This window comes from Idiotropiscis lumnitzeri, chromosome 14 (assembly GCF_059441095.1).
Source record: "Idiotropiscis lumnitzeri isolate Australia: NSW breed Sydney's pygmy pipehorse chromosome 14, RoL_Ilum_1.0, whole genome shotgun sequence".
Classification (NCBI taxonomy): domain Eukaryota; kingdom Metazoa; phylum Chordata; class Actinopteri; order Syngnathiformes; family Syngnathidae; genus Idiotropiscis; species Idiotropiscis lumnitzeri.
In genome coordinates, this window is record NC_142404.1 from 15,227,188 (window position 1) to 15,243,406 (window position 16,219).

The 16,219-nt window shown below is 42.5% G+C and overlaps 1 protein-coding gene across 1 annotated transcript in view; it reads right to left on the reverse strand.

Annotated features, from left to right (window-relative positions):
* neb (nebulin) overlaps window positions 1-16,219 on the reverse strand; it is a 57,821-nt gene that overhangs the window by 6,054 nt on the left and 35,548 nt on the right. Inside the window, exons 99-129 of the mRNA XM_088315387.1 lie at window positions 15,966-16,070; window positions 15,782-15,886; window positions 15,582-15,686; window positions 15,359-15,463; window positions 15,173-15,277; window positions 14,990-15,094; window positions 14,766-14,870; window positions 13,605-13,709; window positions 12,189-12,290; window positions 11,998-12,105; window positions 11,807-11,911; window positions 11,550-11,654; window positions 11,369-11,473; window positions 11,174-11,278; window positions 10,990-11,100; window positions 10,809-10,919; window positions 10,421-10,525; window positions 10,158-10,262; window positions 8,981-9,094; window positions 8,802-8,906; window positions 8,047-8,151; window positions 7,775-7,879; window positions 7,088-7,198; window positions 5,950-6,060; window positions 5,461-5,574; window positions 4,962-5,066; window positions 4,784-4,888; window positions 4,113-4,217; window positions 3,331-3,423; window positions 2,370-2,462; window positions 1,117-1,209 (exon numbers count right to left, since the gene is read on the reverse strand). Of these exons, the coding sequence (XP_088171513.1) occupies window positions 1,117-1,209; window positions 2,370-2,462; window positions 3,331-3,423; window positions 4,113-4,217; window positions 4,784-4,888; window positions 4,962-5,066; window positions 5,461-5,574; window positions 5,950-6,060; window positions 7,088-7,198; window positions 7,775-7,879; window positions 8,047-8,151; window positions 8,802-8,906; window positions 8,981-9,094; window positions 10,158-10,262; window positions 10,421-10,525; window positions 10,809-10,919; window positions 10,990-11,100; window positions 11,174-11,278; window positions 11,369-11,473; window positions 11,550-11,654; window positions 11,807-11,911; window positions 11,998-12,105; window positions 12,189-12,290; window positions 13,605-13,709; window positions 14,766-14,870; window positions 14,990-15,094; window positions 15,173-15,277; window positions 15,359-15,463; window positions 15,582-15,686; window positions 15,782-15,886; window positions 15,966-16,070 (3,261 nt within the window). The remainder of the gene's footprint in view (window positions 1-1,116; window positions 1,210-2,369; window positions 2,463-3,330; window positions 3,424-4,112; window positions 4,218-4,783; window positions 4,889-4,961; window positions 5,067-5,460; window positions 5,575-5,949; window positions 6,061-7,087; window positions 7,199-7,774; window positions 7,880-8,046; window positions 8,152-8,801; window positions 8,907-8,980; window positions 9,095-10,157; window positions 10,263-10,420; window positions 10,526-10,808; window positions 10,920-10,989; window positions 11,101-11,173; window positions 11,279-11,368; window positions 11,474-11,549; window positions 11,655-11,806; window positions 11,912-11,997; window positions 12,106-12,188; window positions 12,291-13,604; window positions 13,710-14,765; window positions 14,871-14,989; window positions 15,095-15,172; window positions 15,278-15,358; window positions 15,464-15,581; window positions 15,687-15,781; window positions 15,887-15,965; window positions 16,071-16,219) is intronic.

Sequence of the window (16,219 nt, forward strand, 5' to 3'; positions counted from 1 at the left end):
CAACAGCAACACAGGCAGTTTAGAGTTTATGATTCAGGAGAACAAGACTGAACTTGTTACTTGTTTCTAGTCCAGTCTCCAAAGACATTATGTCGCCACTGACTGACTCAACATGTGAAACATCGACGAAACTAAAACCTGTCGAACTGTTCATACCTTCGTCCTGACCAGAAAAGATCAACAACGTTGGTCAGGAACTTGTCGTTGATATAAAAAAAATAAATAAAAAATTTCATGCGGGCGGATTATTTGAGAAAATATGGAAGGGTTTATAACTTGGAGAAAAGTCAGTTCCAAACAACAGCCAACATTGGTCAAGAGGGAGGAGGATGCCACGAGAATCTTAGTTAGGATTAAAGTTGTGAAGTGCTGCCCTTCCAAGTTGGGAAAGGCATTTGGGGAAGGTCAGAGGATTTCAGGGGGTGATGATGACCGGAAGGAGGTAAGACTAGCAGGATATAAGGAGATTGTTCGTCTACCGAGCTGATATTCTTCTGTGTTTCTCGGACCCGCTTCACCTCGGGGAGGTCTGGTATGGCCGTGGCTTGACTCTGAGCATCCTTGTACTGTATCTGCCCGTTGCAAAATGTCACAAAGTCAAAGACAACCCTCGCAAACATCTCCAGGCATTCACTCACAAAGTTAGTGTCAACATCAATGCAGGCATCTTAGAGTTTATGATTCGGAAGAACAAGACTGAACTTGTTACTTGTTTCTCGTCCAATCTCCAAAGACATTATGTCGCTACTGACTGATTCAACATGTAAAACATCGACGAGGCTAAAACCTGACAAATAGTTGATACCTTCACACGGACCACATGATATCAACAACGTTGGTCAGGAACTTGTCATCGATACAAAAAAAAATTAAGCAGGCGGATTATTTGAGAAAATATGGAAGGGTTTATAATTTGGAGAAAAGTCAGTTCCAAACAACAGCCAACATCGGTCAAGAGGGAGGAGGATGCCACGAGAATCTTAGTTAGGATGAAAGATGTGAAGTGTTGCCCTTCCAAGTTGAGAAAGGCATTTGGGGAAGGTCAGAGGATTTCAGGGGGTGATGATGACCGGAAGGAGGTAAGACTAGCAGGACATAAGGAGATTGTTCGTCTACCGAGCTGATATTCTTCTGCGTTTCTCGGACCCGCTTCACCTCGGGGAGGTCTGGTATGGCCGTGGCTTGACTCTGAGCATCCTTGTACTGTATCTGCCCGTTGCAAAATGTCACAAAGTCAAAGACAACCCTCACAAACATCTCCAGGCATTCACTCACAAAGTTAGTGTCAACAGCAACACAGGCAGCTTAGAGTTTATGATTCGGGAGAACAAGACTGAACTTGTTACGTATGTAAAAAGCGAGATCGTTCCCGAAAACTATCAGTACGCGGACTCTTTGGCCGGCCGACTCTAATGCAGGCGTGCCTCGTCTACTTTGTATTAAAGCTTGGAATGAGAAAGTAATTTGGACCCGGGAAGCACTGATACTGAAATTTGTGCCGCGATTGCCACATTCTATCGTCTGTTTGAAGAACAGACTAATCATATGCGGCATTCTGTTGAACTTTTAGGGATCAGATTTCGTACGTGCTAAAATTCAAGACAATGACAGGGTCAGCTGCCAACGTGACAAATAGTTATCCATACCGTCCTTTGGCGGTAGTAGTCTGTCGGCAAATCTCCACGTTTCTTTCTTTGCACTTGTTTGACAGTCCAATCTCCAAAGATATGTCGCCACTGACTGACTCAACATGTGAAACATCAACGAGACTAAAACCTGACGAATTGTTGATACCTTCGTCCGGACCAGATGATATCAACAACGTTGGTCAGGAACTTGTCGTCGATATAAAAAAAATTTAAAGCGGGCGGATTATTTTTTGAAAATATGGAAGGGTTTGTAATTTTGAGAAAAGTCAGTTCCAAACAACATCCAACATTGGTCAAGAGGGAGGAGGATGCCACGAGAATCTTAGTTAGGATGAAAGATGTGAAGTGTTGCCCTTCCAAGTTGAGAAAGGCATTTGGGGAAGGTCAGAGGATTTCAGGGGGTGATGATGACTGGAAGGAGGTAAGAGAAGGAAATCGTTCGTCTACCGAGCTGATATTCTTCTGCGTTTCTCTGACCCGCTTCACCTCGGGGAGGTCTGGTATGGTCGTGGCTTGACTCTGAGAATCCTTGTACTGTATCTGCCCATTGCAAAATGTTACAAAGTCAGTTCCAAACAAAGTCAAACACCGGTCAAGAAGGAGGTGTGATGATGCAAGAATTTGAGTTAGGATGGAAGAGAACTGGATTTCCGAGTTGGGAGTGGGAGAAGATTGTAGGGTGGGGAAAGAGTAGGGATCATAAGGAGATTGTTCGTCTACCGAGCTGATATTCTTCTGGGTTTCTCGGACCCGCTTCATCTCGGGAAGATCTGGTATGGCTGTGCCTTGACTCAGAGAATCCTTGTACTGAATCTGCCCGTTGCAAAAATGTCACACAGGTTCAAAGTCAAAGACAACCCTCACAAAGACGACAACATTAGTGTCCATTGCAATACAGGAAGCTACGGTTGGTTTTTGGGAGTCAGTCCAGTTTTTAGATTGGATTAATTGTTTAATTGTGAGAGTGAGAGAGAGAAAGAAGGGAAGTAATTGAGGTTATTAACTTGCGTGAACCAGTTTGGAAATCATTAAATCCATAACAGAGTGTCCTCTCCAAAACCGTTAGGATGTGGTATGTTTAAGAGCCATAAGATACATTTTTGGATCTTGAGTTCAAATAAATAAATCAATGAAAAAAAAGCATATGCAACATACTCATCTACTGCTCTCAAGTCTCATTCTAGTTTGAAGCAGCAAATTTGGGCAAACGGCAGTTCTTCACGACGTTCCCTCGCAAACTACACTAACGGTCTAAATCCATACGGCTTCTTTTTCGTGATTTGTTTTGTCAGTCTGCAACAATTTGAAAGCTTGCGCCGACAAGACTTAAATGGAACAGTGATCACTGAATTGTATGACGTTTAAAATTGTGCAGCGTAAGCCCAAATTCAGCAAAACTAAAACAATACAAGTTTTCCTTACTCAAAGCCTTGGACCGCTTAAAAAAAAGTCCTCTTCCGACCTGGTTTCGAATTGAGCCAACAACTGGTTTCCACAAGTTATCGGGTCTATGCAGATTTTCAGGAACCAATTAACAAACATGGTTAATGGAGAAAAAACAAGTTGAGGAAATCCCACGTTTAGGGGGAACTGGATTAAAATGGAAGTCAAGGGAAGAGTAATGTCATATTTTGAGGGAAATATGGAGGGATGTCTCAAAGAAGGACTCGAGGTGGAGTACCGTGCTAACGTTCCTCTGGTTTCGTTTAACTCTTTCCATCTCGGGGGTTTCGGGCAAAGCTGTTCCTCCTCCCAAATCGTCTTTGTACTGAATCTTTTTTTTTTTTTTGTGGATGGATGAGAAGTGAAAGAAGAAGCAATAAATAGTCTGATCCTTTGTTCGGGACCAGAAAACTTGGACGAATTTGAGGTGTCCGAGCAGCTGTTGTCAGTTTGTACCATGTTGTAGGACTTACCTCACAGTTGAGGGCTTCTATAGATAAACAAATATTTGGACAAACAGATAAATATGCAAAGGTCCCTCGATTTACGGAATTTTTAAGTTGATAAACTGTAAGCTTGGTGGATTTTTTTTTTTTATTGTGCAATGAGGTAAAATTTCAGTCTATTATATATTATGTTTGATTGTGTCTTAGTACAATAGAGTTATTTTAGTTTATTAAAACACAAAAAAAATGCACCTTTATGAAGATGCCAGGAGTGGATTACCTAAATTTCAATTCATTAATTGAGAACATTTATTTGATATACAAATAAATGGAGTTCCAAGCTTGGTCACATAACAAATTGAACGAGTAAGTCGAGGTACCGTTGCATGAACACCATCACCACACCGTAGCAAAGGGTTAGCGGCGTTGCGTTGATAACACAATGATGTCATTATTTAAAAAAAAAAAAAAAACACACGGATGGGCAGATTAAGGTCTGGTTAAAGATGAAGAGCGAAGAAGAAAAAAAACGTGTTAAGAGTCAGTGTTAAATGATATATGGTGGAGTAGATACCAAGCTGAAATTCTTTGTATTTTCTTTAACGCGAAGAATTTCAGGGGTGATTACAGCAGACCCTTTGCCCATTATGATGTGTTTTAGGTCAGTCTGGTACTGAAGCTACGGGGAGAAAACACACAATTAAAAGAAAAAAGAAAAGACTCAACATTCATACTCTTACAACTCATATAAATAACAAGTATTTATATCGATTAATGATTATGGTAAATTCACAGAGCAAAGTGAGGACCGGGTACATTCACAAGCATTTTGAATCCAGGGACCCTTTACAGGAGATAAATTCTTCTAAGGATTCACTTACTCATAATCCTAATTTCTATTCGTTATTATCTGCACCCTTAAAAAACGTCAGGATTAAGAATTGCCTATTTTCGAGAAAAAAAATAAGTTAGGGGAACAATAATAAGTGTTATATATGAAATTAAACATTTTTAGAGAACACAAGTTGTAAGCTTACGAGAATTGTCTTATTTTGCCAAATTTCAATAAAACAGAAATACCATGCATCACGGGCCTCAAAAGTTGCCTATTCTCGAAAAAAACAAAGCAAAAAAAAAAAATTGTTCGAAGACTTCTTTTGTCAAATTGACCCCCAAGTTATTTCTCTCAGATCCCGAAGGGCCCCCTTGCCACAGTTTGAGAACCACAACGCCAATTGTACTTACAGTGCTGAAGTTTTTCTGGTTCTCACGGACTCTCTGCATCTCAGGCGTGTCGAGAACAGGGACATATTGGGACATGGTCTTCTCCGCCTCTTCTTTGTACTTTTTCTGTTGGGACAACCACATTCAGGTTTTGCCCGGGGACCCGAGATCGGGATCAGGCGGGTGGCGGACAATCCACCTGGCTGATGATGTTCTTCATCTGCTGAGCGTGGATGATATCTGGAGTGTCGATGACGGTGGTGTAGCTGGCTCGGTCCATCTCGGCCGTGTGCTTGTACTTGATCTGACGGACGGAAAAATCGAGATTATCGGAATATTGTGGCGCAATAACAACTCTTGAAAATAACGAATTTCCAGCTCAACATATTCACATTGGAAAAGCAAAAGAGTTAGTGGCGGACATTATAACTGTTGAACCTGTTCAATATTCCCGATCACAAATCGGCATGATTTTTTTATGTAGTGAGTATGAGTATTGAACAAGTTCAACATTTACGACTGTCGGCACTGACTATTTTCCGGGAAAATCTGGGAGGAAAAATGCCTCTTGACACACCCCAACAACGCAGGATAATTACTCAGGATAATCCTGAGACAGCCGATCGGGTAAAGATGTTTATGTAGAACATAAATCCGTGTTTATCCATGGAAACATTAATTAATTGATTGATCGTGACCTGACTGAGAATGTCGGTAGCGTTCCTCGCCCGCATGAAGTCTGGGGTGTCGTTCGCCAACGCCAACAATCCCTTGCCCTTAATCTCGTGCTCCAGCGACTTCTTGTACTCTCTCTGCAAACGTCAGGCGAAGAAGAAAAAAAAAATTCCTGGATTAGAGGTGGCCAAAGAAAGTTTTTCTATTCAATCACACTGAGCGAGGGAGGTTGAGGCGAGGGGAGGCTGCAAAACCAAAATTGTCCTTTGGGTGTCTAGTCAGGATATCAGTAGTTTTAGAATTCTTAGGCATGATGGTGGGTGTTAAAAATAGAAGAGATAAGATAAGTGAACACTCTCATTTTTTTTTTTTTAAAGAGAAAAGATGGCTCAAATGTTAGTGATGATCAAGCAGTGACATAAGTGTTTGCCGTTTATTTTTAGTGGTGCAGTCAAGCATATTTAAAAAGGCTCGGACGCCCGTCGTCCCGCCAGCCGGCCAGTCGGTCGTACCTCACACAGGATTTGAGTGGCATTCCTTGCTCTCAAAAGCTCGGGAGTTTCCTCCAGCACAGTTAGCCCTTTACCCTTCACGCCCTCCTCTAGATCCTTCCTGTACTCTTTCTACAGGATGGAAAAAGAACAGAGAGACTGCGGAGGGCAGGCCAGGCAAAGAAAAAACAAGTCCAGCGCAAAGTCACCGGGCATCACTACCCCCCCCCCCCTGTGGTGAGAGCCAATAAACGTCCAATTTGGAAGGGAGACACCAGTGACTTTGGCAAGAATCCTGATCACCAACTGTGAATCAACATTGGATCAGACAGCATGGAAAGACGACTTTCACTTCAACAACATCATACAAATCCACGGTGCATGCGGCTGCAAAGGGAAAGGGATCAAAGTGAAAGTGGATGCAGGTTGACATGGAGATTCTGGAACATGTGATTAAATTGTCGTGAAGTAACATGCAAGTGTAACTGACACGGACACACCAACCAAACACACGACAGCCCTTTGGCTGAAGGTTCTTCGTAAATAGGGGAAAAGGGTGGGCTGCGGAGTTGTGGGGGCAGATTTAAATCAACAGTGCGTAACTGGAAAGCCAAAATGTAGATATTCAACCATCAATTTATTTATTTTTTCTTTAAATTTAGGTTACGTTTATGATATAGAAAACGGTTTTGAAACGTCTCATGTTGGAACGCTTCGGTGGCAGGATAATGGATGGATGGATAAGTGTGCTGTATCGAACCACCGCAATATACAGAAATAATTTAGAACATAGGTTACACAAACCGACCCTTAGCCTTCAGTAGCTACTCACCGTACAAATAAAGCGTATTTTTTCCGATACGTTTTTCATAAGGTGCACTTGTAGCGTTAACTTGTTGGGCTGGATTGTTGCGGTTCCGCACTGTGACTTAAAATCTAGTCGTCTCTATGTTGAGGTTACCAAAGCCAGGAAACACCTTTCGTGCTACTTCATTAGCATTTTGTGTTTAGTGTGTAGAAAGTCTGTTGAGTCACAAAAAAATGGTGATGTGAGAGAAACAAGGGGTGTGGTTGTGAGCTAGTATGATTATAGGGGAGGTGGGGGTGTGGGTGAGATGAAGGTAGAGGTACTCTGGGGGTCAGGTGGTCCTTTGGTTACCTCACTGGCTATTTTGGTGGCATGTCTGACATGTATCATGGCGGGCGTGACTTCCAAGCCCGAGAGGTTCTTGCCCCTCATGGTCTCCTCAAAATCCTTCTTATACTCTTTCTAGTGGCCGCAAACATAAGACAAGAACACACACACACACACACACACACACGTCACATACATACCTGCCGCCGCTCTGTGCATGTGAGTGTGTACCAGAGAATTATAATGTATGTTGTGTTTTTTAAAAAATAATCCAAACATAAAAATAACTATATTCTGTTAGATAAAACAAATATTTCTGCTGATTTTATTCCAAATTAAAAAAATTAAAAAAATACAATAAAATATTTTATAATTTTCTGATTAGCCACTGAATTGAAAAAATAAATATTCATACTGATTACATTTAAATAAAAGATGTTTAAAAATTACAAATAATGAATATACAATAAAAAAAGGAAAATATTTTAAATATTTAAAAAACTAAAGCAAAAGCTAAATTTCTTTCAAAATATGACAAAATCCTAACGCGCACCTTTCGACGCAATCAATTCATACTGTGGACCAAAAACAGTGATGACATAAAACAGACATTGAAACTGGATGATCACGTCGCGTCCTCCTTCACTGCTTTCGTTTTCACCCTGCACACGTTAAGAGCAGACCACACCTTACACGTGCAAACACGCTTACCTGGCTTTGCATGTGCTGCGCCTCCTTGGCCGTCACGTATGTTGGCGTCTCGAAGTCCAGCATGGCCCTGCCCCTCTCCTTCTCGTACTTCTCCTTGTACTTCACCTGTTCACACCAATATTTTTATCACTACGCTTGGAGAAGCAATGAAATAAATACTTGGATTACATTTAGCTAAGTAACAGTGCTTGGAAGTAATCTAGTACAAATACTTCAGACATCTGAGGTTTTTCCAAGGCTGTTTTTTTCCCCCTTTTTTCTGTAGAACTTACTATGCTTTGCAGTTCCGAAGCCTCCTTGTGATGGAGCTGCTCGGGTGTGTCGGGAATCACGAGGTAGTGACCCCTACTCTCCTCAAACTTCCTCTTGTAGCAGTACTATGGTGCAACGCCCGGTCAAAAAGCAGCAAAAACAGGAATTCCACAACTATGGAGCGTTCGATCGAAGGCTGAGCGGGTTCTTAGTGAGGTCAAGTGCTCACACCAATTGAAATGCCTTTTTTTTTTTTTGTTTTAATGACACGATTTGTGTTAAATTTTAGTACATGATTTGCGTTAAATTTTAGCGTTTAATTTTAGTAGTAATTTTAGTAATTTTAGAAATAAATCAATTTAATTATTCTGCCCATTTGCTAAATAATTAAACATATATATATATATATATATATATATATATATATATGTGTGTGTGTGTGTGTGTGTGTGTGTGCGGGGGTGTGCGTGCGTGTACACAATCTATATTTCAGCTGATTAGATGGATAAAAATGCTGATGTTTTGAGTTACATGAGGAATTATGAGATTTCGATTTAACAAAAAAAAGGCAGGTTTAAAAAAAAAAAGAGAGAAAAGGAAGTGCTAATAGTACGGGAGGTGGAGGATGAGTGGAGTATGGATCACTACCAGATGAAGTCACAGACTTTAAGCCAAGGATGGATGAAGGTGCTACTGAGTGTTACACAGGAAGTGGGCACGTACGGCTCCCGGTGGATTGAGGATGGCGAGATTGAATTGATTAATGATATCTTACGTCACTGGACAGCCTGCTGGTGCTCAGGCCGTGCTGCATGGACAGCGACTCGGCCATGTCGGTTACAGGCTTGTGGAGCTTCTTCAGGTCACGTTTGTATTTCACCTGCAGCAAAAGCGACAGCGTTGCACCACGTAGGAGTTGCCATCCTGTGATGGAGTCGGGACGGCGCCACTTACCTCGCTAGCCAGCGTGTGGGCATCCTGGTAGGTCTTGTAAACCTTACTTTCCTTCAGGTCATACTGTGGTCTCTTTCCTTTCATTTCCTTGTCAAACTTCTCCTTGTACTTCAGCTAGTGGGACGGTCAGAACAGAAGACGGTCAAGAAATGATCACCAATGGATTTCAAGTCACATTTTTCTCAATGAGTATGCAGGACTAAGCATTCCCAAGTTTTCAAAGAATGCACATGAACATCAAATGAATCTCATATATAACAAACATATATATATATGGAAGAGAAATGTGGTACCATGAAGAAAAAACACAGTCCTCAAACAAGTCATTTTTGTTCGTTATTGGACACGTCTCTGAAGGAAACGATTTTCCAATAAACCGTGGCAAAGCTTTCAAACACTAAGTTTTTCCATTATCGCTTAGCTTTGGAATCCCAAAGAGTCAACGTCCGTCTTTCAACTTCTGTGAAGTCCACAAACAAGTCGCTTTGTTTTTTTTTATTGACACGTCTAGTGTTGCAAACGGTTTACCCATTTTGGTCTTTATGAGACACAGAAAATATTTTTGCATTGCACTTTCAAATTATGGATAGACTCCTCAAATAAGTCATTTTGTTCTAAGGATGAAACTGTGGTCAGAATTTTTTTTTTCCGTCATCAGCTCAGTGGCGCCCTCTATAGTGTGCGCGTTCAAGCCGTCCATCTTTTCGAGTAGCGGACCCAAACCCAGTCAGCCAGACGGATAGACACACCGTGCGTTAGTTAGCAGCTAGCGCGGCGTTAACCTCCTTACGTTACTCGTCATGGCACTCATTTTCTTAATGTGGCGCATCTGCGGGGTGTCGTAGGAGGCCATTCCGTGGGGGGAAGGCTTGGCCTAAACCCAAGCGTGGTCGGATGGTTTGCGGCATGAGATGACAAGGACGATGAAGAAGCAGGAAGAGGAAGACAGCATAGATAATGGAGACAACATGAAAATCTGCTGGGATGGACACAATGACAGTGAAGCCTGGACTGAAGCAAGGATGGAGAAGGACACAAGCGCCCGGACAGAATTCGCAGAGCTGGCAGTACATGATGGAGTGATGGATCAAAAGACATAAAATGGTTGGTTGGCATGACGACAAAGTGGACAAGCGTGTGGCCGAGCTGCTGCGCAGTCAGTTTGAGTTTTTCCGACCTGGCTGTTGAGCTTGCAGACTTCTGTGGCCAGCTCGATGTCCGGCCGGTGGACCAGAGAACCTCCGCGGCTGGCCTCTTCACGGGCCTTGTTGCGGTAGCCGATCTGACGAGACAGTGTCGAATAAACTGATTGTATTTCTGACCATTAGATTAAAAAAAATACAAAAATCAAGCAATTCTGTGATAAACCATTAAATGAGATTAAAAAAAAAATGTATAAAAAAAAACAACAACATATTTTTTAAAATTCTGGCCCATTACATCGCTGACGAGTTTGGCGGTCTGTGTGGCCTTCTTGATGTCAGGTCGATCCACCACGGCGGTGGTGTAGTGAAGGTTGGCTTTGGCATTCCTCTTGTAGTCCAGCTGAAACAGGACCATTTTTTTCAATAAGAAAACTGTGCCTTAATAATTGTGTACAGCAAAATGTTCTTCAAGCTGAAAACTATTGAACTTCAAAGTTAAATACAACTGAACAGTACTTAAAAATTGTACATCAAAAGTAAAAAAAAATACTGGTAAAACAAAACTGGATGTGGAACATTAACTACAAAACTGCACTTGGGCAGTGATTCTGTAGTGTGCCACTAGATGGAGCCAGTGAACCACAACGCGAAACTAAAGATTTTCTTTCATGGGACTGACTCACGTTGCTCTGTTTCTTTGCGACATCCATGGCGTGCTGGATGTCGGGCGGCACGCACATGTTGTTGTAGATTGACTTTCCTTTCTCTTTCTCGAACTTGGCTTTGTACACGTTCTGCAGAACACAAGTCGAGATCAAGCCAAGGCATCAAGAGGTGACGAGAAAACGAGAAAAGAGATGATACCTTGCTGACGAGTTTGTTGATCTCCTTGCTGTGGGCTGTGTCCCGGGTCTGCGGCATGATGGTGAAGGACCCGGACTGCATTTGCTTCTTACTGGCCGCCTTGTACTTGCTCTGAGGAAAGACCAGCATGAAGGACTAGAGCATCCGATGGTGAATATTTTCTCCACAGGCGGCTCTAACTTACCTCAGACGACAGGTTACGCACCGCCTTGGAGTGGAGGATCTGGGGGGTGTCCGCCACAGGCAGGTAGTGGCCCCTTGCCTTCTCATACTTCATTTTGTATTTGAGCTACAAAAAGAAGAGTCATGTACCCCAATTGTAGCGTTAAAGAAGCAATTTGCTGGAGAAAGGATATGTCAATGGATGGCTGGCTCTTACCTCACTGGTGATTTGCGTGTTGTTCTGAGCGAGTAGGGTAAGCTTGTCGTCCACCACGGGTATGACGCAGCCCTTCATGATCTCCTTGTCGTACTTGTACTCATACTGTCAAACAGAAGGTGCGTTAGCAACCGTACCATTGTGTAAAACATCGCCCCAAAAAAAAAAAATCAAAACTCACGTCACTCTGCTGCAGTGAGTTCTTGGCGGCATTGAGGAAGTCCGGCCTCTCGGTGGTCCACATCCACTTGAACTTGGTGGCTTCATACTTCTTCTTGTAATCCAACTAGAACAGAAAAAACACACACGTTTTTTTTTTTTTCCTTTTTTTTTTTCTTGGATTAGATCATCATAGTTCTTCAATTTAGATTATTTTATCCTGACAAAATACATATTGCCCCAACAAGTTGAGATCGTTAATCATGAGGGACCACTCACATTGGTGATGTTCCTGTATGCTTCCTTAGCGGCCCGGATGGAATGAGCCTCGGGATCGATGTTGATCTGAGCCTTGTGCCTCTCGTAGAGTTCTTTGTACTTAAGCTGTAAACGAACGACAACACATTTTTTTTTTTAACATTTTATTCTTTTTGTAATGGCCATGCAGTCAAGTGTTTCGGGCCACTTACAGTGCTGGTCATATCCTTGACTTTCTTCATGAGGTTTTGGTGCGGGGTGTCGTAAGGTAGTGTGTAGCCCCTGGCCTTGTTCTTATTGTACTCCATCTTGTAAATGATCTGAAGGAAAACAAGCGCTTTCTCAGGAATTTCTTTCTCCAATATGCACGATAAAATATTGAGCAAATGAATATAAAACTCACATCGCCAATCTTCTTGCCGCGTTGGGTGGTTTCATACACGGGAGTATCCAGGATGGAGGTGAACTTGTCCTTGGCACGCTCGTATTGTTCCCTGTAACGCCACTGAACAAGTGCGACATGGACCGAGTCACCACAGAGGACGCCACGTTGACCAACACATTTTTTTTAGTAGTCTGGTAAGCAATGTGTGATGCCTAACTAAGACCTCATGATTTCTTCAAGGCAGTGTTTCTCAAACTTTTATTGAAACAAAACGAGATAAATAAAACTGCTTGCAAGTTTAAAGGAATCTGAAAAACTACAAAAAGTTGATTGAGAGCAGGGTTCCAGTGTAAAAAGATTCTTACATTTCTTCCACCAGTTCTGACCTGATCCACACGCCCTGTCATTCTGTCAAAAGTTTGAGAATCAACCCGTCAGACAAGAAATCACGTCGGAACTGAAATGATGAGCCATAAGAGCGAGTGGAAATGGAGTATGCGAGGTTAGAAACATGCTTCAGAAGTCATGCGTGAAGACGGTGAGAGTTATTTTGCAGGGATGACCAATTACCAGTTGCAATGTCTTTTGATTTGCCATGAGTTTTTTTTTCTACATCAGGTTGGGAGGCTGCTGGAACCAGAGGTGGGGGACCCGGGTCACATGACTTTAAATCACCAATTTCACGACTTGCTCGACTAAAATTGATAAAAGCTTGACAACCTGATGATGACTTAAGTATTCATTAGGTTGGACTTGCCTTTGACCACATGATTTGATCACTCTATTTACGTTTGAAGATCTGCATTTTCCAAACCTGGCAACCCAGCAGTGGGCCACGATGCCGAGTCGAGATGCCGCCTCTTGAAGTACATGGCGAGGAGGCATTTGCTTGAAACTGGAAGTTTAAGTAAGACTTGACACTTACAATTTGCCCATGTGTGACGTACTCCTACCTCAGATATGTTGCGACTCAGCAAGATCGGATGGCTAGATTAATGAATTGCTTCACCAACTCCACTTGATTGACATTTTGCGCCGACTCAACTATTTCATTTTGCCACAGAAACTCGGGCCTTGCTTTCAACATGAAGGTTAAGACTTGAGACTGAGCAAGATTGGATGACTTGATTTCTACAACCCAAGTAATGACTTCCATAGAAAGTTGGAACATGATTTAAACCCGAGGGTTAAGCCTTAAGATTCCTTTATGACTTGCACATGAGACTTACTCCCACCTCTGGATGTCAAAAGCACGGCATGAAGATGAACGGCAGATGGCAAGATTAGCACGTGATGCTCTATGCGGTGTGAGCTTTATTTTGCCAGCGGATGAGATGAAACAGCAGGAAGGGATGAGCTTGAAAGTCCGTCTGATGGTGGACAGGGATGAGCGTTTTTATGGCGCAGCTGCTTGCTAACTAGCAAGCTGTTTACCTGACTGCCCGTATAAGTCTGGACAAGGGCGGTGAGGATGTCGGGTCGGTGTAGCTCATTGCAGCCGCTCTTGTGGAGATCCTTTGCTTTGGATTTATACTTTTTCTGTCAGTACACACACATGCATGCCACAGTTAAAAAACAAAAAAAAAACACATTGAGACGGAAGTAACATGGAGGGGTCAGGATCTCACGAGCGTGAACCGGATCTGAGAACAAGTGCTGGTCGGTTTGTAAAAATGTCTCAAGACGTGTTATGGACAAAAGTCATAGACCGTTATATCCATGCGGAAACAACCACCAGTAGGTCTGTGGACAACCTCATGCCCGCCGGAGGTTTTTTTTCGTACTCGACGATGCAGGCCGGACTCATTGGACCTGGACCATTACCTCGCTCATCTTGTTGTTCTCTTTGGCCAGCTGGAAACTAGGTGTGTCTGTGGTTATGGTGAACTGATCCCTGGACTTCTGGTAACTAATTCTGTAGGCCCGCTGCTCAGAACGTCAGAAGGAAGTTAAAGACAAGTGTACAGGAAACAAAAAAAAAAGGACCACGGAAATGACAGAGTTTGGACAGAGAACATCCCTTTCTAAAACATTCGATTCAATAGTACCAACAATTTAATTATTACCTCCAAGATGAAGGTCCAGTTACACTGTACAGAGGAACTGGAAAACCTACACTGCGATAACTGAAATCTAACCAGGATTTTAAAACAAAACAAAATTTGCTTGTTCTTTGCCTGCCAAAATTTTCAAAATTTATTTTCTAGAATTTGATTTTTTTTCCTTTAAGTGAGACAGCCCGAATTTGATCACTCCCCCCATTGTCGTTTAGGCCAAATTATTTTGTTGTCGCGAATCATCACAAATCAACGCAAACTAAGCTTGTTCTTTGTCTGCCAACATTTGCCTTCTTAGCAGGCACTTTTTGTGCTTTAAAAATGTTTTTGTTAAAAGTCTCGAGGTATGAAGCTGTAACTTGTTAATGCAATTGTTTTACTGGGAGCAAGTTTACCTTAAAACAAGAAATAAATAATTCTACAGGTAGAGATAGTATGATACCCTTCTAGTCTCCATTTCATTGACTTTTGTAGTTTTTTGTTTTCAATCTCAGTTTTTGCAGTGTAAATCCACGCTTGCTGAAAAGAGGCGACTTACTTCGTCAATGAGGCTGGTGGCGTGCCTGGCCGTGTGGAAGAACGGCGAGTCAGAGGTGTACGTGAAGTTCCCTCTGAACTTCTTGAGGAAGGTCTTGTATTGTACCTGGTAGAAACAACACATCATCATGATAGTAAAAATGCTTCTAAAAGATGAAATGCAAATGAAGACTTAAATATAACTCAACTCTCGTTTAACAAATAGACTATTTTGGATTTTCTCACCTCACTGTACAGTGACTTGTTCCTCTCAGCCCGCAACAACTCTGGCGTGTCCCACACGAAGCACCCGATTCCCCTCAACCAGTCCAGGTCCTCCTTATACTTGACCTAAAAACGCAACACACCTCATTTTGAAGCCAGGATTGTGGATTTCATTTGATCAGGAAAATCTTGAATGGCTCTCACCGTGCTGACGTTGTCGTTGACAATCCTGTTGAAGAAGAACTCGGGACGGTCCGGGATGGACTTCCATGTTCCCCGGGAGCTAAGGTAATTCTCCCTGTACTTAACCTGAGGCGAGAACAGTTTGATTTAAGATGACGAAAGACATTTTGTGAACATTGTGATAAAAGGTCATAGCGAAGTACTGACATTGCTGACGTCGTCGGTGACTCTGCGGTGGTAGACGATGTCCAGGGCGTCCTTAACGGTGTGGTAGTGACCTTTAGAGAGCTCATACGTCTCTTTGTAGCGCAACTGAGGAAAAGAGAAACAAAACCAGATTTAGGTTTGAGCTTAGACTTTTAGCATCAGATTCCTTGTTTATTCATTTTTTGATTCTAATTGTTGTGGGAATGAAATAATGCTAACGCACATCGCTGGACTGGAGGTAGGCCTTCTTGGAGCGGATCAGAATGGGCGTGTCACCAATGGCGGTGTACCTGTGCTTCATCTTCTCATATTGTTCTTTGTACTTGTTCTAAAACAGAAAGAGAGAGCAACAAGACTTGACTTTTTTTTTTTTGTTCAGATGATGAGGGCAAAAACGTACAAAAGGAGTATGTAAGGACTTACATCACTGGATATCACTTTCATTTTCCTGGTGTGGCCCATGTGCGGGGTTTCAACTTCCAGAGTATAGTGCGGTCGGTGTTTGGCGGCGACATCGGTGTACACGTACTGTCGCGCAAGGGGCAAAGGCGGAAGTCAGGTCTGTTAAGTAATCCAGTCTTGACTTGACAGGTGGCTTGAAACTCACATGATTGGTTAGCTGCTGGGCCCATTTAGCTCTCTTGAGATCCACGGCATCGGCGGTGGTGGATACCTTGGCCATATCCTTTTTGCTCTGAGCTTTGTAGGTGAGCTGAACGCAGAAAATGCCGACTTGAAACCAAACTTAAGACGTCACACTTTCTTTAAAATCAAATTACAGGCATTGAGGCAAACTTTGCAGCTTTTCCCCCTCGGACTCCACGAGCATTTTTTTTTTTCAAAATTACCTACCGACAACTT